Here is a 26,695-nt window from a genome sequence, read left to right as displayed (position 1 = left end):
TTGTGGGATCTTAGTTCCCCGACCAGGGATCAACCCCACACCCCTGCAGTGGAAGCACGGAGTCTTGACCACTGGACCGCCAGGGAAGTCCCCCCAAAGGTTTTAAAGCAGCATCTTTGTCAGCTGTGCAGTCTCTGTGGTCTAAGCTTTCAAAGGGATTACAGAGCTATGTTCAATATCCTGTAATAAACCATAATGGAAAAAAGAATTTAAAAATAAAAAAATTTTTTAAAGGGATTAAACATCAGGAACACCTTAGGCCAGAGGAACATGAAGGGAGTTTGGGGGGTAATGGAAATGTTGTATATCTTGATTGTGGCGGTGGCTACACGATTGTATATGTTTGTCAGAATTCACAGGACTGTACACTAAAAGGGTGATTTTACTATTTGTAGATTATACCTCCAATCTGCCTTAAATTAAAAAGAAAAAATCTCTTGTCAGTGTAACCAGAGGGAATTATTTTCTAAAATTTTGGTGGATTAAAAAAAATACAGCTGACCCTTTTTGATAAAGACAATTTTCCTCTTGCACCAGGTTAGTTCCAAAAGACAAGAAAGAGATGTTCTTCAGAGAACATTCTAGAGGATGAAGCCTCATAGTATCCTGCAAATTCCTCTCAGACTTAAAATTCCCTACTCGTTTCTAGCCATCCACCCCTTGCTCTGTTGGTTACGGCCAGATTGTGATCTGAATTTTCAGAGACTTTTATCAGGGAGTGACTCTTCCTGCATTAAAAATGAATGTAATTTATTGCTGCATCTGCTCCCAAATGTCTGGGTCTTAAAAAGAGTGACATCGGGTCTAAAACTTGTAGAGAATTTACAGCCTATTGCCAAGAATCTTAATAACAAGCTCCCAATGTGCTAGCTGTCCTCACTGAGTGTTGTAGTACATGATTTTAATTCAAAAGATGAATTTGCCCGTTTCCTTTCAGGCCAATACAGAAAAGCCTACCTTGAGTAAGTCAGAGCAGGCTGGGAGAAATGCTCTTCTCTCTGACATCAGCAAAGGGAAGAAACTAAAGAAGGCAGTCACCAATGACAGAAGTGCACCGATACTGGACAGTAAGTGAAAAAAGTTATTTTCCACGGAGATAAATGGTTTATGACCTAACAATCAACTCTACTCTTCCCACCAAAAAAAAATTTTTTTTTTTTTTGGTTAACAACAGCTGCAAAGCTAGCAGAATAAGGGACTGTATCACTCATTGTAGGCCATGGCTCTGGCTTGGGTTCCCTGTAATGCTGCAGGAAGCCAGTATAATAATTCTTTGTCCAAGACACACACAGCAGCAATTCTCTGAATTATTCACAGCTCTTTACAGCACTTTCTGGAAATTAACCCTTTGCTCATCTTACCACAGAGCAAAAGGCAGCATGAAATATGGAAAGAGCCCTAGTCTTGGAATCAAAGGATGTAGGTTCGAGCCCTGACCATCTCCAACCCTTTGTCTTCATTTGTAAAATGGAGAATAATACCTGTTCTACTGCCCTCACAAGTTTGTTGTGAGCATCAAATGAGACAATGCTTCTGAAAGTGTTTTGTTGCCTGGAATGTATAATTCAAATGTAGTTATGATTATTAGGGGGTTGGAGAGAGAGGAAATGAGATCACAGCTTTGCTTATTGACCCATCGTAAATCTGAGATACTTTCTGGAACAAGGCAGGGTATGTGTAAACAAACAAGTACCCACCATACAGGGCTACTTATTAACATGTACAACAGAATGAAACATTACATATGGCTAGCATCTACCGAAGTTAATTATCAGGCCTCAAGACTATCATCTCACACTCCTCACACATTTCCACTGCCAGCCAGATGTGCCCAGAATTCATCCTCGACCACAGATGCCACTTGGACTCAACAGGAATTAGACTGTCCTAAACTCACCAGAGGGAGCTTTGTAGACAAGTGAATAACGATGTAGGATTTTAGCCAAGTGGAGGAATTTCTAGGAAAAGTGCCTAACGAGTAGAAGAGAAAGATCAGCGTTAGGTGAAGAACATTGGTGTGGGAGGAAGGTGGAAGAGAGGAAGACCACGACAAAGGCCTTTGAGTTTTGCTCTGTTACCAGGCAAGGTGGTGCAGATGGAATGCACCACACTTCAGTGCAACTAGAGGGTCTTTGACTTTTGACGAAGTCTTACCTCTGGGTCAGAATGCCCACAAAATGGTGTGGTTATTGTATAATCAATTGCTTAGTTTTCCTGATCTGTGTCACAAGGTTCTCCCTGGGGTTGCCCAGCCCAGTCGCTTCTTTCTGGGGAGCTTTGGTCCAATAGCCATTGAATCATGGTGCCTGGGATGGGGCCAGAGGAACTCCACAAACTGCCAACCTCTAGACCAGAGCCCAGTGGTTCTCTCCACTATGAGAGGGAGCCTACGCTCTGGAGAATTCCCTAGATGTTGAAGAAGAATGGACAGTCTGGGGCCTAGTCCTGAATCCACTAGTGGAAGTTCATTATATTCTTCAAGATACACTTTTCTCGTTAAATGGAAAAGAGTGTTTGTTAGTTCTCCCTCCCATCTGCTCAGTGATGTTTAAGAATGCATTTTGCTTTGTGGACACCAGATGCAACCCAATGCATGCCCTTGTTGTCCATGAACTTAACTGGACACTAACACTGTTGTTAGAAGCTCTTTGCAAGTGGCAAAGTCCATCCATGGTTTTGTATTTGTTTGCAGGTGAAACCTCCCTGGGTTCTATGTCAAAATGTTGACCATGGTTATACATGATATAACTCTTGAGGTCAGCTTTGTCCTCCAATTTAATTGTTCAACTAGTGTAGCTTCTCTATCGGAAAGCTGTACAACTGTTGCAAGTTAAGAACACTAGTGGATGATGTCTGATAGAACAAGTTCATCGATCTCTTTGAATGTTCAATACCAGGTAAAGGTATCCTATGAAATGCAGTATTCCAGAATGTATCGTTCATCAACGAATAACGTTTTAATGACAAGGGCATTATTAATATTATTGGCAATAATTAAAATTAGTAAAACTTTTAAATTTTATATGGAAGCAATTTTGCATACACTTCCAGAAATTGTTATTCTAATTTGATATATCGTACTAGGCGAAGTAATTCTTGTGAGTTCGGTATCAGATTGTTTCTTCTGTCAGCAGAGTTCCCATAAGTATCCCAGAAAGTTCCACACCTAGAAAAGATACAGAGCTGACACAGACTTATGATCAATCTAATCCAGAAAAAAAGAAAACACAAATGAATAAATAGAGCTCAGAAAGCAGATTAAATAAGATTCAAAGCAGATTTTCTAAAATTAAGGATGCTACAATGAAGTTATATGCTAAAACATTTTGAAATCTTAAAGAATTTAACATTTTAAGAAAAGTACAAATTTACCAAAAATCATTCATGAAGCTTCAGTGAGCAAGGAAAAAGTTGAAAACTTTATCAACTTACTTTTTCTCTAAAAAGCTTTAGAGCCAGATGATTTTATCAGAAAATTATTTCAGATTTTAAGAAACAACAAATTCAAATGCTATATAAATCATTCCTAAATGTAGGAAGACATGGAAAGCAATCTGTTAGGTATAATGAGATTGGCATGATCTTAATATCAAAACATGACAAAGGCAGCATATATACAGAAAGAAAGCTGGTGTATCAGTGTCTCAGGGGACACGTGGCAATGCCTGGAGGCATTTTTAGTTATCACAACTTGCTGAGGGAGGGTTCCTACTGACACCTAGTGGGTAGAGGCCAGGGATGCTGTAAACATTCTACAGGGAACAAGACGGTCACCCACAACAAAGCATTATCTGACCCAAAATGTCCGTAGTTCCAAGGCTAAGAAACCCTACTGTAGACCACTTATGATCACAGACGAGAGGATACTAACTAAAAATCCAAAAACTCTAATTCAATAGTATATTAAAAAAATAATTCACCAAATCCAGAGTTTGTCTCATTTTTAATATTAGAAAGTCTATATATCTATCATATCAAATAAGGAAAACCATATACTGATCTCAGTAGATCCTGGATAGGCATTTGATAAAATTCCATGCCATAAGAAAGTCTTAAAAACCCAGAGTGGAAGGATCCTTGCTAACCACGAATACTTAGAAAGAAAAAAAAGTTATTTCAAACCAACAATCAGTATGTAACTTGGGGGCTTCCCTCGTGGTGCAGTGGTTAAGAATCCACCTGCCAATGCAGGGGACACGAGTTCGAGCCCTGATCCAGGAAGATCCCACATGCCGCCGAACAACTAAGCCCGTGTGCCACAACTACTGAGCCTGTGCTCCGCAACAAGAGAAGCCACCCCAATGAGAAGCCTGTGCACCACAACGAAGGGTAGCCCCCGCTCGCCAGAACTGGAGAAAGCCCATACGCAGCAACAAAGACCCAATGCAGCCAAAAATAAACAAATAAATACATATTTTTTTAAATGTAACTTTGAAACATTAGTCATTCTCATTAAAATCAAAACATGATTTCCTTTATTTTTAAAATACTAATAATGTTAATAATTTATTTTTAAGATAAATATAGAAATGTATATTCATTCTTTTTTTTTTTTTTTTTTTGCGGTACGCGGGCCTCTCACTGTTGTGGCCTCTCCCGTTGCGGAGCACAGGCTCCGGACGCGCAGGCCCAGCGACCATGGCTCACGGGCCCAGCCGCTCGCTGGCACGTGGGATCCTCCCAGACCGGGGCACGAACCCATGTCCCCTGCATCGGCAGGCGGACTCTCAACCACTGCGCCACCAGGGAAGCCCTATTTATTCTTTATAACTATTTTAAAATAAATTGTCTTTAAATTAATAAAACATTAATAACTTGTACTGTTATGGAAGCTCAGTCATCAAAGTAATTTCTTATATAAAACAGAAATAAGATACACAACTCTTAGAAAAGAAGGCATACACCATTATTATTTGCAGAGCATTTGTCTACTAGAAAATCCAAGGTAAAAAATAAATTTTAATTCTGAAAATGCAGGAAAGTGATTTATTAGATATTAAATGAAATTTCCTGATGCCAGTAATAACCAATTCCAAAATATAGTAGGAAAAACATTCCTTTCATAATTTCAACAAACAAAAATGTATTTGAAGTGACCCTGAAAGAACTATGGGTGATCCACATCATGAAAATTATAAAACTTTACTGAATAAATCAGAAGACATGGGAAAATATACCATGTTTCCATAAAGTCTAAATATCATGAAAGTGTCGATTCTCCCAGATTAATTTGTAGATCTCATGTAATACTTACCAAAGACTCAACAAGGTTTTCCAGGGGTAGAACTTTAAACAGTACTTAACCTCATAAAACATATACATACATAAATTGTTAAGAGACAATTTTTTAAAGAGGGTATAATCATGGCTCTAATACAGATATAAAATAAACATATATCAAAGATTTTATTTAGCTCATTAATTAATGAGGGAACCAATATAATGTTATCAATTCAAAGGAGAATTCAAAGTACCACATATATGTAGGCAGGTGAGTGTTGAAATGAATTTACAAATAGGTGCAAAATGGGTCAATCAATTGCATTACACTGAACACAACCAATATGCATTTCTATGGACAAGTATCATTTGCATTATTATCAGTTTTGTACAATTTAACAGAGTTGCAGACTAGCTCAAAGGTAATGGGAAATAACCCAGAAGGCTAGACTGGATACTTAGTAATCTTTTTCTTTCTTCTTCTTCCTTCTTCTTCCTTTCTTTTCTTGTTTTCTTGTTTGCCTATTTTGAAATCTTTCACAGTTTTTGGCAACAAATACAAAATAAAACAAAATCTTTGCATCGTCTCAAGTTGCAAAGAATTATAAAAATGTTAAAGTCTACTGTTGGGTTTTATGATATTAAAAAATTTAAATCAACCTGGAAGGCCATCAAATAGGTAGAATGGATAAATAAATCACAGTACATTCAGTGTTCTAAAACACAATGCAATCCTTTAAACTCATGTTTTCAAAAAATATTTAGTGACATGGGTAATGCTAACAATAAAGTATTGACTGAAAAAAGCAGGCTGAAAACTATGTAGTGAATTTGGTCATGAGAAAAAACATGTAAAATGAAAAACAAAACAAAACAAAAAACCCCACCAAAGCCTGGCAGGGAAAAATACACCCAAAAAGTGGGTATTTCAATGAAGCAAAATTATGGGATATTTTAGTTTCTTCTCCTTTATTTTTACTGTTTCCTTTCTTCTCACCTTTTATTGCATCTCCTCCTCCCTTAAGACTTTCTTTCTTTGAAGATACTTTTATTTACCAACTCCTATGATACACAATAGATATTAACTCATGTGGCAGCCAGCCAAGCAGGGGAAAGTCATTATCTATTACTGATTCTTCTACCACTGGGCTTGCGACTGCCCTGGAGTAGAAAGAACCCTCTGCTTTTCTGACGGGGGACAGGGTGAATCCTTAAAGCCCTACCCTTTAATGAAATTCCACGTGTCCACCGCGGGCTTAGGTTCTGCCAGCTCCCTGTTGTATCGTGACTGTTTACTTGGGCGAGGACTGGTGAAGTTCTGTGGTGGTATCTTCAGACATGTGTAAAGGCTGTGTTTTCTTCCTTCTGCAGAACCTAAAGGAGCTGGTGGTGGTGGCGGAGGCAGCAGTGGGAGTTTTGGAGGGGGTGGACCACCCGGTTTGGGAGGACTGTTCCAGGCTGGGATGCCAAGGCTGAGATCCACAGCCAACAGGGAGAGTGGTAAGGAGAGTTTCCTTCCTTAGTTACTGAAGACAAGGCTGAGTCTGGCGGTTTTGAGACTTGGCATCCCCTCTAAGGCACTGTGCCCTGTGAAACATTTTAGATTTCTTGAAATGTTAACACTGTTTTATAAGAGGGACTCAAGGGACTTTCCTGGTGGTGCAGTAGTTAAGAATCCGCCTGCCAACACAGGGGACATGGGTTTAAGCCCTGGTCCAGGAAGATCCCACATGCCGCGGAGCAGCTAAGCCCGTTCTCCGCAACTACAGAGCCTGTGCTCTAGAGCCCGTGAGCCACAACTACTGAGCCCACGTGCCACAATTACTGAAGCCTGCGCACCTAGAGCCCGTGCTCCACAAGAGAAGCTGCTCTGCAATGAGAAGCCCACACACTGCAACGAAGAGTAGCCCCGCTCACCACAACTAGAGGAAGCCTGCTCACAGCAACAAAGACCCAACGCAGCCAAAAATAAATGAAATAAAATAAGTTTTTTTAAAAAGAGGGACTCTATTTAGCATCTTTTTTTTTCTTTTTTTTTAAAATCAGGATCAGACAGCTCCATCGAGCTGTTAAATATTTGCCCAGTGTCCTTGGGGTAACGTGTACGTTTTTGTACTTTTCTAAAGGGTAAGCTAGAGTGGGAAGAAAAGGAAGGAGCAATTGGGACTTGCCACCCCTGGAAACTCTGCCTGGTGACCTGGCAGATTCACTTTCTTTGTGAGGTAGTCTGACCCACCTGTCGAGTGTAGTAAATACTTGTGGGTCTCTTTTCAAACACACAATGGAGCATGTCATATGAAATATAATTACATATCACACAAAATCTAAAAAGGTGTTTTGCCTGACATTTGGCATTTCAGAGCTAGTGATTCTAAGTATTCTCTGCAGGAAGCCATGGAAATGAGTCCTACAGGATTGTCTGTGAACACGATGGCACAGAAAAAAGTTAAACCTGGTCATGCCTAAACAGAAAACCTTACAGAGTGTGTGAGGCTCTCCCCTATGACAGAAGCTCAAGAAATTTCACCATGAAACTTTACTTTTTAATGTTTACTGTGTTGTTAGAAGAATTTTATTTCTAATTCTATGGTCTTTTAAAATGTCCACTGGGAAAGTGTGAAATTGTCACATTCATATGAAGATAAAGTCACTGAATCCTCAGGGTTACCTGGCTATTTTAGTTTTGGATTGTCAACATCTAGAAGGAGACTCAAGAATATGAGAGATTCTATCTTGCCAGGCCTGCATTTAAATTTGTTTATTTAAAACCCACTGAAAGGACTTGAGGCAACTGACAAATGCATACACTCAGTAGTTTAACAGTAGGTGAAGAAATTCAGGCAAAAGACAACTGGAAGTAAAACAATGAAATGAAGATGGAATTTAAGTTAGTACACAAAATGCTATAGTATTTGCATAGTATACTATCTGCATAATGGGTCCCATCCCTGTAACATATATGTGGATAGTAACTGCACCTTTCATCCAAATTTGGAAGGTAAAACTTATCACAAGTTGGTGACATAGAACTATACCACACAGTCAAGGAAAATATAGCTCATTTCTAGTGCTAAAGTCAAAATAAAAAATTCTCTCTAGAGTTCACATTATTCATAAATCCAGCCAAATGTCTCTCATTGTGCCTTGGATAAAATCTGAACGCCTTCTGGCCTACAAGGCTCTTTATGACCCAGCCCCTGCTGGCCACTCAGGCTACGTTTCGTAGGGTTCTCCTCCATGCTCACTGTGCCTCACGCACATAAAAGCCTTGGTTTTTTAACTTGAAGCTCATTTCCACCTCAGGGCCTTTGCACCTGCTGGCCCTGAATGAAGCACTTCTCTTCCTCCTCTCCATGGCGGGCCTTAGCTCAAATGTCACATCCTCAGAAGGGCCACCCCCATCTATCCTGGCCTCTCTGGGCATTCTTCATCTCATCAGCCTATTTTAGTTTCTTTTTAGTCCTTATAACTATCTGAAAATATTTATGTTTACTGGTTTTTTGTTTATCTCCCCCAGAAGAACGTAAACTACAAGAGAGCCGGAGCTTTTCTGTTTTGTTTACTCCTCTGGCTCTAGCATCTAGAATAATGGATGGCATATAGTATAGCAGGTTAACATTTGGTACATTAATCAGCTCATAGTTGAACTGGGTGAAGTTTTTTCAGACTAAGCATTTTTTGAGAATTAGTTTGGGTTCTAAGAGACTCTGGGGTGGTGGTTTGAGTTTTTCCATAACTTTGGTTCCTCTTTAGTTCTTCCCTTTGTTGAACCAAAGCAGTTGAGTATTAATTATGTATTAATAGTAGGGTTGTCCTGTCAGTATTAAAGTGGAAGTTGACCTAGTAGGGAAAAACGTTGTATAGTTGCCTACTTGTTTGTAGATTAAGACCATCCGCCGGTGTCAACTCTTTTAATTAAACTTTGACAGTTTCTTTTTCCTTTGACAGTTTCTTATTTCAGTCATAACTCTTCCACTATGTTTTTCCATTCTCTCTTAGAAATTTACCTTTAAAGGTTCTAGGTAAGCCCTCCCATACAGAAACTTATATCGGGATAACTAATTTCTTCATCTAAGACGGCTACATTATTTTTCAAACCTGAGAGGCACAGGGTTGGGGGACAGGGATAGTGATGGGGAGAAAAGAAAATCATGAGCAGAAATCCCATGTACCAGTGCCATCCTGTTCTGTAATGAACAGGGATGTCTCCAGAGCTCTTACCAACCTCATCCTGGTTCTTGTCCGTCCATAATGCCAAGCGAGCTCTCCAGAGTCCCTTTGAAAGCTGGTGGGTTGTGGAATCTGGGAGCAGAAGAGAGACAGCTGTGATCTGTCCCTCTGCTTCCCGGAAGGACGCACCAAACCTAGTTTATAGAAATAATAGTTACCTATTGTTTACAGCATCTAGGAAAGGGCTTCCAGTAGCTGGCAATTTACTCGAGTTCTCTGATTTCCTTTAAGGTTCCTAACTTTCTGATTTTTTTTTTTTTTTTCCTGTTCTTCAGATTCTGGAGGAAGTCGACCCCCGATTTTGCCACCAGGAGGAAGACCCACATCTGCCAAACCTTTCTCGCCCCCAAGTGGCCCAGGGAGGTTCCCTGTGCCTTCTTCAGGCCACAGAAGCGGACCTCCGGAACCTCAGAGGAACCGAATGCCTCCCCCGAGGCCCGACGTGGGCGCGAAGCCTGATAATATTCCGCCTCCAGTGCCTAATACTCCAAGACCCGTTCAGTCAAGTCTGCACAACCGGGGGTCCACCCTAGTGTCCGGGGCCCCCAGGCAGCCCAGCCCCGGGCCGACTCCTCCCCCTCTCCCCGGAAACCGAGGGGCTGCTTTCGGTGGAGGCTCCACCCGCCAGACCCCGTCAGGCTCCTCCTCGCCCTTCTCCAACCGGCCTCCCCTCCCCCCTACCCCGAGCAGGGCCTTGGATGACAAACCCCCTCCTCCGCCCCCTCCAGTGGGCAGCAGGCCCTCCATCCATAGGGAGGCTGTCCCCCCGCCTCCCCCTCAGAACAGCAAGCCCCCGGTGCCCTCCACCCCGCGGCCTTCCCCCTCCGCGCAGGCCCCGCCCCTGCCCCCCAGCCGGCCGGGCCCTCCCCCAGTGCCCCCAGGGTCCAGTGGCGGCGGCGGCGACGAAATCCCGAGGCTCCCACAGCGGAACCTGTCCCTCTCGTCCTCGTCGTCGTTGTCATCTGCGCCTCCCTTACCTTCACCCGGGCGGTCGGGCCCTCTTCCTCCCCCGCCCAACGAGAGACCCCCTCCTCCGGTGAGGGACCCACCGGGCAGATCAGGTATGGCCAGAGCGCGGTGAGTTGTGCCCCTGTGACCCAGCCAGCCCAGAAGTCACTACCAACTGCACATGAAGAGAGCCCAACAAAAGCTTAAGTGAACTCTCGGGCTGCTTTGACCTTGGAAGTGACACATAACCCATATGATTTCCTCTTGGCCTCACGTAACCTCTGAAGAAAGTGGGACCCATACTTCTGTCCACGTTTCAGAAGTGAGGAGACTAAGTAACCAGTGAAGTGAAATGATCCCAAGCGAGTTAATAAAGAATAGGCCACTCACTCACCTTCCATCTCACCACTCTACCTGACATCTCCTGAAAGGGAATTTCTGCTGTCTTAACTGGGAACTAAATTCCCATCTCCTGCAGGAGGGCCCATTATTCCAACAAGGAGGGCAGTTATTTAAGAGTGAATGGACTTCCCCTGTACTTCTCTTCATCGGTCAAGCTTTGACACATACTAGAGTCCATTTTGCTGTCTGTTCACATCTCTGACATATAGATCCCTTGGAGAATCAGATAAAGGTATAATAAGGCCTCTCCATAAAAATGCTCATAAGCATAAACTCAAAATTGCCTGCTGTTTCATGGATTGAAGGACCTGCTGAAGCCCATCTGTGTCCCCACCCAGGGCTGAGAAACCTGGATCTAAGGGGAGAACCTCCACAGTGTGAAATGAAGTGTGACCAGTCTGTATTCTCTCTCCTACTTACATAGGTGGTTGTTTGTTTTCTGTTTGTTATTGATGGATTCAGAAGAACTATCTAGTTTTGGAATCTAACCTTACCATACCTACAGGATGTCTGGAAATGGGGCATTTTTTGCTCTGTGAGAAGCTAACTGACCTTTGACCCCCTGACCTCAGGAACCTAATAAACACTTTTTTAAAATAGTAGTCCTCAAACTTGACCACATACTGGAATCACCTGGGAGCTTTAAAAACCACCATGCCTGGGTTCCTACCCCAGGGTTTCTGGTTTCATTGGTCTGGTTTACAAACTGGGCATCAGGATATTTGGAAGCTCCCCGGTGACTGTAATGTGTAGCAAAGTGAAAACCACTCCTTCAAACCACTTTGCCAGGGAGAGTCAGCTACAAATATGAAAAGTTGGTAGTCTATTCAGTCTAGACATTGTGGCATCTCATTAAGTATGCTTCAGTGAACAAATAAGAACAAGTAGTCAGATGAATGAAATGCATCATTTTCTTCTTATCCAACAGGTATGGATTTTCCCCCAAAATGGTTGAGGAGCTGTTTGCTTGGTTCTACCAAATGATTTAATCAACAGATTAAATATTCCCCCAAATAGGATAGGCAGTGATATATATTTGTTGTTTCTTTCAATTACATTAAGTCATACCTGTTTATTATACAAAATACATAAAAGTATAATGAAAATAAAAATCATCTATAATTCTGCCACCACCATCATCTAGATATAACATTGTTTATATACCCTTTCAGTCTTTTTTAAATGCATATACATACATGTTTGCAAAATTAGTATCATACTACATATATTGTTTGCTAATTTGCTTTTTATTTAACTTAGCTCATTATCATTTTCTGATATGATTAACTCTTCTTTTACAACCTGACTTTTAATGGCTGCATAATACTAAATCCCACAAAAGTACCTTGGCTTATTTATTAGTTACGTGGTCATACAGGCCATCTCTAGAGTTTTGCTGTTGCAGATAATGCAGGGATACATTCTTGTAGCTAAATATTTGTGCACATCTCTGTATTTCTTTTGGATGAATTCCTAGGAATGGAATTTCTAGGACAATGGATGTGCATAGTAAACTATGGATTTCATAGGTATTGCCAAATTGGCCTCTAGAAAATTCCCACCAATTTACATTTCCACAAGGAACCTATGAGAAGTCATCAAGGGCCATCTATATTTTGAGAGGTGGCTTGGCTTCATTGTTAGGGGAGTGTTTTAGAATTTGACAGAATGGAGTCAAATCCTATTCTTCCACTCATTAGTGTACTGATTTGGGCTCTTTAACCTTCCAACACCTCTGAGGCCTCACCTGCTGTCCTGACGCTCCTCGGAGCTGTTGTAAGAATTAAATGAGACCAGTGTGTATAGTGGTTCTCTCATTTCCCCGCATGTAGTAGCATTCAACAAATGATCGTTTTCATTATTATACTGCCAACAGGAAATAGAAATCTGTTTCCTGTTATGCTTGCCTAGGTTTGGAGCAGAGGGCTGGAAGGCTGGAGAGTAAAGAACATGAACAGTTACTTTAAAAGTCAGAGAGATCAAGTTGATCAGGTTATGTAGTACCAGGCCCCATAGTATTGGAAGTCTAGTTTGCGTTCAGTGACAGCTATGTGGTGGTACTACCACTGCCATTAAGCCCACAGAGTGTGAGCCACTTCTCCCCCCAATAATTCTACTCATACTAACTGGGACTCCAGCAGTGAGAAGCAGATGGGGCAATAAATAAACTCTACCAGATTAGGCACTGAAGACTCCTTGAGAGACGAACCAGGGCTGGGCATGCCTCCCACCTCCATTAGAGATCTGAGCCAAGACTTCCAGACAGGAATATCTTTGATGGGTGGGTCATTCACTTTAAGGTCCTCTAGTTGGATTCTGAATCTGTAATTAACAAGACATATTTATATTTATAGCATCATAAGACATTGTGTTTACAGAAAGATGTCAGCATGTTGCTAGTGGAACACACCACTGAAGGTCAGGAATAATTACTAAGGCCATTTTGATTTGCATGAGAGATGCTCAAGTTCTTTTTTTCTTTTTAAAAATTTACTCATGACCCAAACAGCCTCTGCATTTGGAGGATGGGGAAAGCAAGATATGTTCCTTTGTACTATCAAAAAGAAGAATTTACTTTGAATTATTTACTAAGAACTTAAAATTTTCTGATTATACCACACCACGGCATTTTTAAAACATGGTTTCAAATACTATATAATACTTTTTATTTGCTTTTTGACTACGTATTTCTGGCAACAGTGCAGTGAGAAAGGTGTTCTTTTGTAGACAGGAAATTAAGTTCCACAGGATAACCAGCCTGCACAGGGTCAGGATACTGCACCAGCATTTATAGCCATGCACATTGATTAGCTGATTGTCACTCCCTCTGTTAATCTGACACCCCAAAGAGGAAGAACCAAGAAGGAACTCTAACTGTTCTTGGGATGACTGATGTTTGGTTTCCTGATCCCACTTCTGCCTGGAAATAGATCATATGCATCACAGAAACATGCTTGTATAATTAGCAATAATACCATGCATTTAAAGAACTTAGTCCCTCTGGAGACCTAAAATAAGTTCATAACTATCTTATTTTTAAAACAGCATTTACTTAATAAGTAACATGTCACAGTAATTAGTTCAACAGCTATTTAAAAGGAATTTTAAATGTTTTTTAAAGTATACAGTTGTCAGTATAAACAGATGATTGATTACCATTGTCAACTGCATCACCTCCAATCTCAATACTAACTCAAAGCCAAACGACCATTTAGCTCTCATATGCACCTGTTCCGCATATGTGTGTACACTTGTGCATTTCTGTGCTTATATGCGTCTAATCATTTCTTGGCTAAACCTCCTAGGAACTCTCCACCATTTCTCCACATTCCCTAGTAAAAGGGCATCCAGCAGGCACTCAATAATTGCATGTTGATGACCATGATAATAGTAATGTACAGTGTAAGGTATAGGACTAAATGTCATTTTTCTTTTGCTCCAGGCCCTCTCCCACCACCTCCTCCAATGAACAGAAACGGCAGCACATCTCGGGCCCTGCCTGCCACCCCTCAGGTGCCATCCAGGAGTGGAACAGACAGTCCTAGAAGTGGGCCCCGGCCTCCTCTTCCTCCCGACAGGCCTGGCACTGGGGTGCCTCCCCCACCTCCACCATCGACATCAATTAGAAACGGCTTCCAAGACTCTTCATGTGAAGGTGAGGTGTGGTCCCGGCTCCTTGGAAACGTACAAGCTATAGTAGAGCAGCAGTTGAATGGCAGGTGTGTTTGTGTCTATTTGTATGTTTGCATTAACATTTCTTGTTTGTGTGACCCTCATTGTTATCATACTGCACAGCACTAATCTAAGCACTCTAGGGCCCACCATGATTTCAGATGAAATATAGTAATCCCCCTTCCTCCACTCCCCAAAAAGGCAGATCATTTTTCTCTGTTCCTTGTTTGAGTCTCATTTTGGTTAACTTTCCAGAGATTCCAGAATTCTGAAAAGAACCATTTTTGTAGCTAACCTTATTATACCTACCTTTCTGAACAGTTCATGGTGGGTAAGAGGCCCAATGGCCTGCAGATACTGAACAGCTTATCTCTGCCATTGTTATCAGAGGGTCCTAGTTACTCCTTCCGCTGGTGAAGGAATAATTAAGAAAGGCATCCCAAACCTTAGTCCCCAGCTCCTGAGAGGGACTGGCTGGGTCCTAGTCACTCTAGTTAAAGTCACCTGGATCTGGCTTTGGTTTGATACGCAGACCAGTATATTTTATCGCTGTGCTAATCAGTGACATTTGTAGCACTTCCGGCTCTTCTCTAAACTTCTAGACATAAAACCAGAAGCGATCTCTGCCATTCTCTCTGTATTTCATTCTGTGCCTTTCGTTACATAAGTCTTCAGAGAAGATTGTCTGTTACTGAAGATACTGTTTGTTTCTCTCCCTCAGATGAGTGGGAAAGCAGATTCTTCTTCCATCCGATTTCTGATTTGCCACCTCCAGAGCCATATGTACCAACTACCAAAAGTTATCCCAGTAAATTGGCAAGAAATGAAAGCCGGAGTGAGTATTTCTACAAGGGCAATTGGGTGCCTTCATACTTGAGGAGCCTGGGTTATACACAACTGAGGGTTGTATAGGAAATCCAGGTCTCTTGCCTGGAGTGGGGCGATTTCAGAGAAATCACTCCTGGATTTGGAACCATATAAATTCTAGTAAACTCTGCTTCCACACGCATTGAGGAAAATGGAGACATCCAGAATGCATATGAGAAATGATTAACAAGCTCAAAATACCTTTAGTTTGCTAGTAGGTTAAATTTTATTATTTTGCTTGTTTGGACACTCTTTTCCCATTTTGATCTTCCTAAGATGGCACAATTAGAGCCATCTTCTATTCCAACCAGTTTTGAGACTGGCAGAATGTCTAATTATAACAAAAACTCACTGTAACTGCTTTGATCATTTAAATATAATCATAACTTTACAGAGCATTACATGAAAATTTTAAGTATACCCATAATCTCTCCACATAACATAACAGATATTTTCGTTTTACCAGGTTGTCTTCTAATTTTTATCCATCTAATTCTGATTGATTTATATAGTTTAATAATTATAGAGTATGGGTTTTGCTGATGAGATTTATATAACATTGCTGAGTAAACGCTTCTCTATTTTATCACATGGGTTTTATTCTACAGAATTCCATCAAGTCAGCATATAATAATTTAGTTTACCATTATTGGACATTTAGATTTTTTTTTTCCTTACAGATGTAATGCTACCATAAAGAAGTGAATCAGTTTTCCCCTACTGAAAAGAAATACATGAACAAGAAGAGGAAATAGAAAAACTGATATTTCACAACAATAAATGTATAGAACTAAGGAAGAATTAGCATGAAATATACATATATCACTGATGAGGCCCCATCTTGTAATAGCCTTAGCTTCAGAACCAAACTCCCAAGCCAGAAATGAGTGGAGAAGAAGTGTTTGAGCATGTCAAAGAACTGTCACGTGCCCCTAGCCTTGTCCTCACTGCCCAGCAGAGCTCCTTCACGTACTCTGAGCCTACTGACTCTTTCTTAACACACAGTTCTTAATTTTTGCTTGGTTGGTTCCCAGCCTTAGAGCAGATTAATATCAGCTGAAGACAAGGTTGGTTAGAAGCAAAATCACTGACTTCGGGGAGAAGAGATAGGTGGCAGTCTTGGGTTAAAGGAGGAGCTAGGAACACAGAGCTCTGCTAGGTATCACAGCACTGTACAATACAGATGTTTCTGTTGGGTTATTAAGAACAAGACAAATTGTGCTTTGTGCTTCTGTTGAAGAATTCAAGGAATCAGAAAATACTTTAGAAAAATTTCCCTGAAAAAAATGCCAGAAGTAAACAGAATATTGCTTCTTGAAAGGACAAGTTTAATTCCTAAAAAAAGTTATTTATGTGGAATACTGCATTCTAGATGATGCCTAATAAAAGAGGCATAACTGTAATAAAATTATCATACAAGAGTTGGTGGTTGAAATATTTGGTGGAAAAGTCTTCACGTGGGAAGAGTTCTCTCCCCCCACCCCACTCTGTGCTATTTGTATATTTACGTCAATAACAGAGCCATCCTCCCCAGCCCCTCTAGATTTTTAATAGCTGAACACATTCCTTCCCCCCAACTTCCTGTCTTTATGACTGTCCGCAGCTTGAGGATTGGAACTAGGTCCTGCTCACTACTGCATCTTCTGAAAGTGGCACAGAGCTTGAAATACAGCAGCATTTAAAAATATTTCTTAGGTCGGTAAATTAATTTCCACAGCCCTCCAAAAATGTTTTTGTAGGTTTAAAAAAATATTTCTAGCATTGGGCATGTTTAATATTTTATAATGATAATGGATCATTTCTAACACAAATAAAGTACTACAGAGTGGTTTTATCCTGCTCCTGTACCTGCCTCAGCCTCCAGGCCCACTGCCTGGTAGGGCACCCAGACAGCCCTGAACAGTGCCTCCTAATTGCAGCTTTGCACAAGGCCAGCCCTTGTTTTGCTCAACATTTGTGGTGTGTCAACTGACAGTCAAGGCTCCATGACAGATAGCTGATTTACATCCAGATGAGTCTTTCCTCAGGTCCCTGCCCAAGAAAAGACTTGGTTGGGATAAAAACAGGAAGAGGCAAGGTAATGGACTGCCACTGTTTTCCTCTAACTCCTCCCCTTGCTCAGAGATTTGTTCTAACTCAAGAATCCCTAAGTGGGCTACTTTGGTTGCTGTCAGGGAAGTGGTGGCCTGCTGAGGAATCCATCAATGCCAGTCCACCTGAGTCTCAGAACTGTGGCCTTAGCAGACCTACTCGATTGACACAAGTCCCTGGTAGACCTACTCAGAGCATCTGAGCACCTGGCTTCATGCCTAACACCTGTTAGATCCTCAAAACAAAATGTGCATGGGACAAATGAATTTTTTAATTGTGAATGGATTTTAAACCTAGTTATGGCATGCTGACAGCCCATGAATATGCATAGTTTTTAAAAGAACACTATCCATAGAGTGAAGAGAAAACCCATGAAATGGGATATTTGCAAATCATATATCTGATAAAAGGTTAATATCTGGAATACATAAAGAATTCCTACAATTCAACAACAACAAAACAACCCAATTTTTAAAATGGTTGAATACTTGCATAGATATTTCTTGAAATAAGATATACAGCTTGCCAGGGCTTCCCTGGTGGCGCAGTGGTTGAGAGTCCGCCTGCCGATGCAGGGGACACAGGTTCGTGCCCCGATCCCGGAAGATCCCACATGCCGCGGAGCGGCTGGGCCCGCGAGCCATGGCCGCGGAGCCTGTGTGTCCGGAGCCTGTGCTCCGCAACGGGAGAGGCCACAGCAGTGAGAGGCCCGCGTACAGCAAAAAAAAAAAAAAAAAGATATACAGCTTGCCAATAAGCACATAAAAAGATCCTCAACATCACTAATCTTTAGGAAAACACAAATAAAACTACAAATAAAACTATCACTTTACACCTATTAGGATGGCTGCTATCAAAAAAGCATTGTTTAGAAATTAGAAGATACCTAAATGCCCAACAAAAGGGGAATGATTAGATAAATAAACTATAGTATACTTATATAATAGAATGCAATGTGTCATTAACAATTATATTTGTAAAGAGTAATGACTTTGAAAAAGGTTCAAATGTACTATATATGATCCTGTTTTTGGAAGAAAAAAGGGAACTGTTTATATATGGGAAATATACACATAATGTTATTGGTTATCTCTGGGTGGTAAAAGCATTGGTGAATTTTTGTTTTTCTCATCCATATTTTCTCAATCTATAATATATATATTATATGTAATGTATAATCACACATACTATGTGAAGAGAAAAAAAGTGACTTTTTAAAAACTTTAACTTCGCACAAGTACTTGGTAGCAGTGGTAGGTCATCCTTCTCTAGGAAAATTTGTTCAGATCCTTACTTGCTTCTTCCCTTCATTTCTCATGCACATGTGCAAGTCATTTACAGCCTTGATCATGGGGGGGGCGGGTAGTGGGTTCTTTTGCAACCATTCTTAAGTTTTACAGTGAGAACATAAGCTTTCTAACCAAAATTTATATTTTGTCTATTTTTTCATCAAGGTGGATCCAACCGAAGAGAAAGGGGTGCCCCACCCCTTCCTCCTACCCCAAGGTGATCCTTGCCTGCTCTTCTCCACGCAAGCCCAAGAGCTCCTTCTGCTGTTGCTGTCCAAGTCGCACACCCTCCTTCTCTTGTCTTCCCTTGTCCCCTTCATGATGGCAATAGGGAAGAAGGGAGGTGATGTGGGAATGCGTGTGTGCAGGGTGGGTATGCAGTAAAGAAATGCACCTCGCTTTTTATATTGTGTATATTCTTAAAGCTATTGCTTGCTTCAGCTATAGCCTGTTGGCTGCTTTGGGGATGAATATAGGCTTTTGTGGCAAGTAGGCAGCAATGAATTGTGTCCCAGCTTTCAACCAATGAAATTCAAACATTCACTGCTTTTTTGCTACAGATCACGATATTAAGGTCCCTGAGAGCTGTTTGCTTCCATGCCTTTTTTGCATGTTTGGCCTCCTGTTTCCATGAACCACAGACCACCTAAGCAACTTGCTCATGTGAAATGTTTGCAGTTACAGGCTGTCCAATCTTCGGCGGTCTCGGACAGAGCTGTCCAATAGAAATATAATGTGAGCCACATATACAATTTTACAATTTCTAGTAGCCACATTAAAAAGGAAAATAGGTGAAATTAACTTTAATATATTTTATTTAACCGACATCCGAAATATCATTTCAGCCTGCAGTCAATGTAACAATTTTAATGAGATATTTTATATACTTTTTTTGGTACTAAGTCTTCAAAATCTGGTATGTATTTTACACTTAGAACACATCTCCATTCAGACTTGTCACATTGCAAATGGTCAATAGCCACACATGGTTGGTGGCTACCATGTTGGACAGCGCAGGTCCAGAAGATAGAGGCTAGTGCAAAAACCTCTTGTTTAAAAAACAAAAAAAGCAAGATGAGCTTTATCAATTCAAGAGGTAACTAAAAATAAAGTTAGGACCCAACACCTTGTTTGGCAAACAGCTTTCCTTAGATTTTGCTCCCTTATTTTCCCTCTTCCCTGGAAATCTGTATACAGATGTTGCTTCACAGTATCAAGGTCAGAAATTGATATAATAGGGTTTACAGTCATGTGGAATAAAGCCATTGGAAAGAAAATGAAAGCCAGTTGGGGCTCCAGGGCTTAGAAGCAGCTGCCTTGAGCTCATCTGTCGGTTGGCCTCCTGCCTTATGCATCGGAAGTGGCTTCATTCCTCTCCAGCCCAGCTTGCTCCTTAGGGCAGGAGGCTCATAGGCTCCATAGTTGTGGGGAAAGTCAGGGAAAGGTAGCAAATCAGAAATGTGGAAGAAGGGGACAGTTTTGAGTTGATGGACAAAACTCTAAAAATCTAAATCTGATGATTATGGGGTTGAGAGAAAGAGACTGCTGCAGGAAATTGGAGGGAACTTGTTTTGAATCTTTCTGGGAGAATCATTTGCCTTGGATCTATGCAAATAAAGCTCCCCCAGAGGACATAGGGATGAGCCAGCCTTGCCCTTTTTGTATGGTTTTGTTTACAAAACTTTACTGGGACTTTTAAATCTAGCTATACACTTGGAAAAAAAGATTTCCATTTAGATGTTTTATATGGTTAATTATGTTTAAAATTTACCATTACTTATTTTTTTAAAGTTCACGGCTATATATGTATATGTATATCTACCTAAACTCTGTATTATGGTTTCAGTGAATTGTTCATGTATTACTGGGAGATGCTAACAAGAAATCAATCCAAAGAAAAATTTGAAAGAAGCATTCCTATTTATAGAATAAATGTTTCATTTATGTAAAAGCAAAAGAACTTAGAGTTCTAATAATGGGATGTCTAATAACTTATGAAGTTGCCCATTTGAATCTGTTGTATTTTTATAACTTTCCTTGTCAAAGTCCTGGGCTTATTTTGGTTCCCCGCCCACCACCATTAATTTGTCTTTCATACGTTCACTTGGGGGCCTTTACCCAAAGAAAATCAAGAAACATAAAAGTGTAACAAGCTTGGCAAAGTATTTTCAAAAAAAGTTTTTAATCTCTAATATTTTTGTAATATAGCAGCATCATTTTATTTTGAATTCTTTGATCAGATATCAATAGTTGGTAAAAATCCCTATGATAAAGCCTATTGACCCACTTCAGAAAAGATGGAGTTGGGCCTTCCTAGCAAATATGGCAGAGAAAAGTCTGACCCAAAGAAAATGGGTCTGAATTTTGTAAAGTGTAGTAAGTATGGCCAATTTCCTTATATATCCCAACTTTGCAGATACCATCCTAAGTTTGAAGCAGGATCACAGCTCAAAGTTGCTATTCATCCAGGATAGAGATGTTTTAAAATGTATTTTTAAAGTGAATATTCCATTAATACATGTACACCCTTTCTTTGAAAGTTAGAAACCTAATCACATCCCAAAGTTTGAATAAGTTCTATGCTAAAATCGCCAACTATGGCAGATCACAAAAATTAATAGTTACTTCTCTGAAACCAGAGCTTACATATGTTTTTTCCCCATAAAATTTCCAAATAAATGTATTCAAGATGCAATAGTTTCTTAATATTCACATATTTTATATTGAAATGTATTACAGTATTAAAATTCAGTGTTCAGTATTTATTTCAATATGCATTTTATTTAGTAAAAACCAAGAAAAATGTTTAATCCAGTGGTGCCTTACTTGGTGATTTGCGAAAAATTGACTTTTTATGTCTAAGTAGCAGATTATTTGCATATTTGTAAGAACTGTTAGGCCTTTATAGTTTAACTTGTAATACCAATTTTGATATTTTAGTAGCAGAAATGTGATGACTGTTAAAGTGCCCAAAATTTTCTGGCATGAAATTAATTTTTCCCTATTTATAGTCAGGGGCTGTAAAGAAAGAAAATGTTTTTCATACCACTGCATTATGTGAACATGCACATTTTGGTACCTATGTCATCAGGGTAGTTTATATGGTGGGGTAGGACCTACCCTAGACATCTGTGTCTTTGTAAGTTAGCCAGACAATAAATAAATGCAGAATGATAAGACTGTCATCTGGTGGGTTTTATTTTAAGTACTCTCTATGCAAATATAAATAAATGAAAAAGCAAGTGTCTGTTTTCTGCTTTATACTCTGGTAAAGAAAGACAAACTCAAAAAAAAAAGAAGAAGAAGGTCCACAAAGTAAGTAAATATTCAGCACATCCACCTTCTAATCCCCTTGATTTCCTGAGAACTTGCATTTTAGTCAAAATCTGTAGTCTGCTTACTTGAGGCAAATGCTTCTTCTACTCTGAAGTAAATGATGGATGGTGGAAGCAATGGAAGATGTAATTACAAAGATTATCACTGACACTGATAAATAAGGAAAGGCCAATGGGAATTTAGGAGGCCTGATAGTTTTTCTGTTTTTTGGGGTTTTTTGGACAATTACTGTATTTCTAAAAAAAAAAAAAAAAAAAAAAGATTTGCAAACTGAACTTAAACATTTGTAAAAACTGAGATTCTTAATTTATAGCTTCAAAAATTCAGTACTAAGCTCTACTACAATAACCTTTCTTTCTGGACACAAAAGTTCTTGTTTAAAAACTCCACTGATCATTCCCATTGTGATCTCAGAGACACAGTAACCTACTTAAGTGCTTGAGATGGAAAAAGCACAGAGAAAACCTTAAGTTAGTTGTCTTTGACTTTTAAAATCCCTCTCCAATCTCCAGGTTAGTGTAGCTTCCTTCAGTCTTGGTAATCTTGACACTGAAGCATAACTGACATTGACTTTTGCCCCTTTCCTCCTTGGGGACGCCACTGGAGGGCAGGCAGAAGCACAAGATATAATTTCCCCCACCTGGCTTCCTAGACAGGAATTAATTGTAAACATCTCTATTCCTTTCCTAACTGCTTTATCTCTTTTATTGGCTTTCCAACCTCACTCTGCTGCAACTATTCCCAACAAGCAATTAATTCACTTAGAGAATTTCTCAGGGTTCAAAAAAAGGTATCCAGAAGTGAATTCAGGTATACCAGAATTCTACATTAGGGACACATGCAATGGGGGAGGTGGTATGCATCTGCTGTTCCTTGTCTCTATGACTATGATGTCCTCTCTTCTCTTGGTCTAACTTACTCCTCAGTTTTCAAAATCTCATCTTTTGCTGACTGCTTGAATATATTTTTCAGGGACTTACTTTACCCACCTCAACATTACTGAGGGACTTCCCTGGTGGCGCAGTGGTTGAGAGTCTGCCTGCCGATACAGGGGACACAGGTTCGTGCCCCGGTCCAGGAAGATCCCACATGCCGTGGAGCGACTAGGCCTGTGAGCCATGGCCGCTGAGCCTGTGCATCTGGAGCCTGTGCTCAGCGACGGGAGAGGCCACAACAGTGAGAGGCCCGCGTACCGCAAAAAAAAAAGAGAAGAATCCACCTGCCAATGCAGGGAACACAGGTTCAACCCCTGGTCCAGGAAGATCCCACATGCCACGGAGCAAATAAGCCCGTGTGCCACAACTACTGAGCCTGCACTCTAGAGCCCACGAGCCACAGTTACTGAGCCCACGCCCCACAGCTACTGAAGCCCACGTGCCTAGAGCCTGTGCTCTGCAACAAGAGAAGCCACTGCAATGAGAAGCCCACGCACCACAACGAAGAGTAGCCCCTGCTTGCCGCAACTAGAGAAAGCCCACACGCAGCAACAAAGACCCAACGCAGCCAAAAATAAATTTAAAAAAAAAAAAATTACTGAGACTTCATGCTGCTGTCCACGGCTATTTGTTAGTCCATGCTATGACTATATCACATTTATTCATTTCACTGTTGATGGAAATTTCAGGTTGTTTTCAGTCTATTTATTACAAATAATGCTGTTATAAATAATTGTATACTTGTCTCCTGGTGTACATGTGCAAGAATTTTGCTAGTGTCTATAAGTGTGTAGGAATGGAATTGAAGGGTCAACTTTAATAGGTGATGCAGTGATTTCTACTGTGCTGCAGCATATGTGACATCCTCTTGCTCCATGTCTTTATGAACACTTGATTATCGGCAAGGTTTTTAGAGAAGTTTCTTTAGCATTTCTTTTTTTTTCTTTTTATAAATTTATTTATTTTTATTTTTGGCTGCGTCAGGTCTTCATTGCTGCACGCGGGCTTTCTCTAGTTGTGGTGAGCAGGGGCTACTCTTCGTTGTGGTGCATGGGCTTCTCAATGCAGTGGCTTCTCTTGCTGCAGAGCATGGGCTCTAGTAGTTGTGGCACGTGGGCTCAGCAGTTGTGGCGCACAGGCTTAGTTGCTCTGTGGCATGTGGGATCTTCCCGGACCAGGGCTCAAACCCGTGTCCCCTGCATTGGCAGGCAGATTCTTAACCACTGTGCCACCAGGAAAGTCCCTCTTTAGCATTTCTTGTAAAGCTGGTTTGGTGGTGCTGAATTCTCTTAGCTTTTGCTAGTCTGTAAAGCTTTTGATTTTCTCCATAAAATCTGAACAAGAGCCTCGCTGGGTAGAGTATTCTTGGTTGCAGGTTTTTCCCTTTCATCACTTTAAATATATTCTTCCACTCCCTTCTGGCCTGTGGAGTTTTTGCTGAAAAATCAGCTGATAACCTTACAGGGATTCCCTTGTATGTTATTTGTTGCTTTCCCCTTGTTGCTTTTAGTATTTTCTCTGTGTTTAATTTTTGTCAACTTGATTAATATGTGTCTCGGTGTGTTCCTCCTTGGGTTTATCCTGTATGGGCCTCTCTGTGCTTCCTGGATTTGCGTGTTTCCTTTCCTATATTAGTGAAGTTTTTGGCTATTATCTCTTCAGTATTTTCTCAGGCCCTCTCTCTCTGTCTTCTTCTGGGACCCCTCTAATGCGAATGTTGGTACATTTAATGTTGTCCCAGAGTTCTCTTGGACTGTTCTCACTTCTTTTCATTCTTTTTTTCTTTATTCTGTTCCACAGCAGTGATTTCTACCAATCTGTCTTCCAACTCACTTATTTGTTGTTCTGCCTCATTTTTCTGCTTTGATTCCTTCTAGTGTGTTTTTCATTTCAGTTACTGTACTGCTCATCTCTATTTGCTCGTTCTTTAAAGCTTCTAGCTCTTTATGAAACATGTCTTGTATCCTCTCAGTTGGTGCCTCCATTCTTTTTCTGAGACCTTGGATCATGTCTACTATCATTACTCTGAATTCCTTTTCAGGTAGATTGCTTATCTCCACTTCACTTAGTTGTTCTTCTGGGGTTTTATCTTGTTCCTTCATCTGGAACATATTTCTCTGCTGTCTCATTTTGTCTAACTTTCTGTGTTTGTGGTCTCTCTTCCTCAGGCTGCAGGATTGTAATTCTTCTTGGTTCTGGTGTCTGTCCCCTGGAGGGTGAAGTTGGTCCAGGGGCTTGTGCAGGCTTGCTGGTGGGAGGGAGTGGTGCCTGCCCACTGGTGGGTGGAGGTGGGTCTTGTCGCTGTGGTGGGCAGAGCCATGTCAGGCAGCTGTTAACTCAGGATGACTTTAGGCAGCCTGTCTGCTGATGGGTGGGGCTGTGTTCCCACCCTGCTGGTGGTTTGGCCTGAGGTGTCCCAGCACTGGAGCCTGCAGGCTGTTGGGTGGGGCCAGGTCTCAGTGCCAAAATGGCGACCTCTGGGAGAGCTCACACCAATGAGTATTCCCTGGGGTGTCCGCCACCAGTGTCCTTGCCCCCTAGTGAGCCACACTTGACCCCCGCCTCCCCGGGAGGCCCTCGAAGACTTGCAGGTAGGTCTGCCCCAGGGTCCTATGGTATCACGGCTTTGCCTTGGGTCCCAGTGCACATAAAACCTTGTGTGTGCTCTCCAAGAGTGGAATCTCTGTTTCCCCCTGTCCTGTGGAGCTCCTGCACTCAAACCCTGCCAGCCTTCAAAGCCAAATGCTCTAGGGGCTCCTCCTCCTGATGCCAGACCCCCAGGCTAGGGAGCCTGACATGGGGCTCAGAACTCTCATGCCTGTGGGAGAACCTCTGTGATATAATTATCTTGCAGTTTGTGGGTCACCCACCCAGGAGGTATGGGTTTTGACTGCATTGCAAAAGCACCCCTCCTACTGTCTCCTTGTGGCGTCTTCTTTGTCTTTGGAAAGAATATCTTTTTTGGTAGGTTTGAGTCTTTTTTGTTAATGGTTGTTCAGCAGTCAATTGTGATTTTGGTGTTTTCATGAGAGGAGGTGAGCTCACGTCCTTTTACCCACCATTGTGTCTCCAACTCTGATAGTTTTTTAAATTATCTGCTCTGTGTTTGTATACATACCTTACTATAGTATAATGGTTAAGAGATTAGGAATACCTGCTTTCACCTCTTCCTTCAAGTCACTTAATTGCTCTAAGCCTCAGTTTCCTTATCTAGAAAGTGAGAAACTATCTTATATTAATAAGTGCATTAAATGAGATAATGAATAATGATTTATTCTAAGCACTCAATAAGTGATGGCCACTATTAGTAGAAATAAATATTTATATAATGATCCCAAATTAACTGGAACCAAACTGACCAGAAGGGGATGAACTAGTGTACTATTTTTTTTATAACTATTTATTTTTCGCTGAGTTGGGTCTTCGTTGCTGCGTGTGGGCTTTCTCTAGTTGCGGCGAGCAGGGGCTACTCTTTGTTGCAGAGCACAGGCTTCTCATTGCAGTGGCTTCTCTTGTTGTGGAGCAGGGCTCAGGTGCACAGGTTTCAGTAGTTGTGGCACGTGGGCTCAGTCATTGTGGCACACGGGCTTGGTTGCTCTGCGGCATGTGGGATCTTCCTGGACCAGGGATCGAACCCATGTCCCCTGCATTGGCAGGCGGATTCTCAACCACTGCACCACCAGGGAAGTCCCTAACTAGTGTACT

At 41.1% G+C, this 26,695-nt stretch overlaps 1 protein-coding gene across 2 annotated transcripts in view; it reads left to right on the top strand.

The window, feature by feature from the left end:
* The window catches only part of WIPF1 (WAS/WASL interacting protein family member 1), a 120,980-nt gene extending 99,076 nt beyond the window's left edge, over window positions 1-21,904 (top strand). For both annotated transcript variants that reach the window (XM_060106188.1, XM_060106187.1), the window contains 7 exons: window positions 938-1,067; window positions 6,592-6,720; window positions 9,726-10,511; window positions 14,243-14,455; window positions 15,194-15,307; window positions 18,885-18,936; window positions 19,280-21,904. In XM_060106188.1, the coding sequence (XP_059962171.1) occupies window positions 938-1,067; window positions 6,592-6,720; window positions 9,726-10,511; window positions 14,243-14,455; window positions 15,194-15,307; window positions 18,885-18,936; window positions 19,280-19,292 (1,437 nt within the window). In that variant the 3' untranslated portion in view covers window positions 19,293-21,904. The remainder of the gene's footprint in view (window positions 1-937; window positions 1,068-6,591; window positions 6,721-9,725; window positions 10,512-14,242; window positions 14,456-15,193; window positions 15,308-18,884; window positions 18,937-19,279) is intronic.
* Window positions 21,905-26,695: the final 4,791 nt, after the last annotated feature.

Source organism: Mesoplodon densirostris, chromosome 8 (assembly GCF_025265405.1).
Source record: "Mesoplodon densirostris isolate mMesDen1 chromosome 8, mMesDen1 primary haplotype, whole genome shotgun sequence".
Lineage (NCBI taxonomy): Eukaryota > Metazoa > Chordata > Mammalia > Artiodactyla > Ziphiidae > Mesoplodon > Mesoplodon densirostris.
This window is presented reverse-complemented; position numbering and strand designations above follow the sequence as displayed.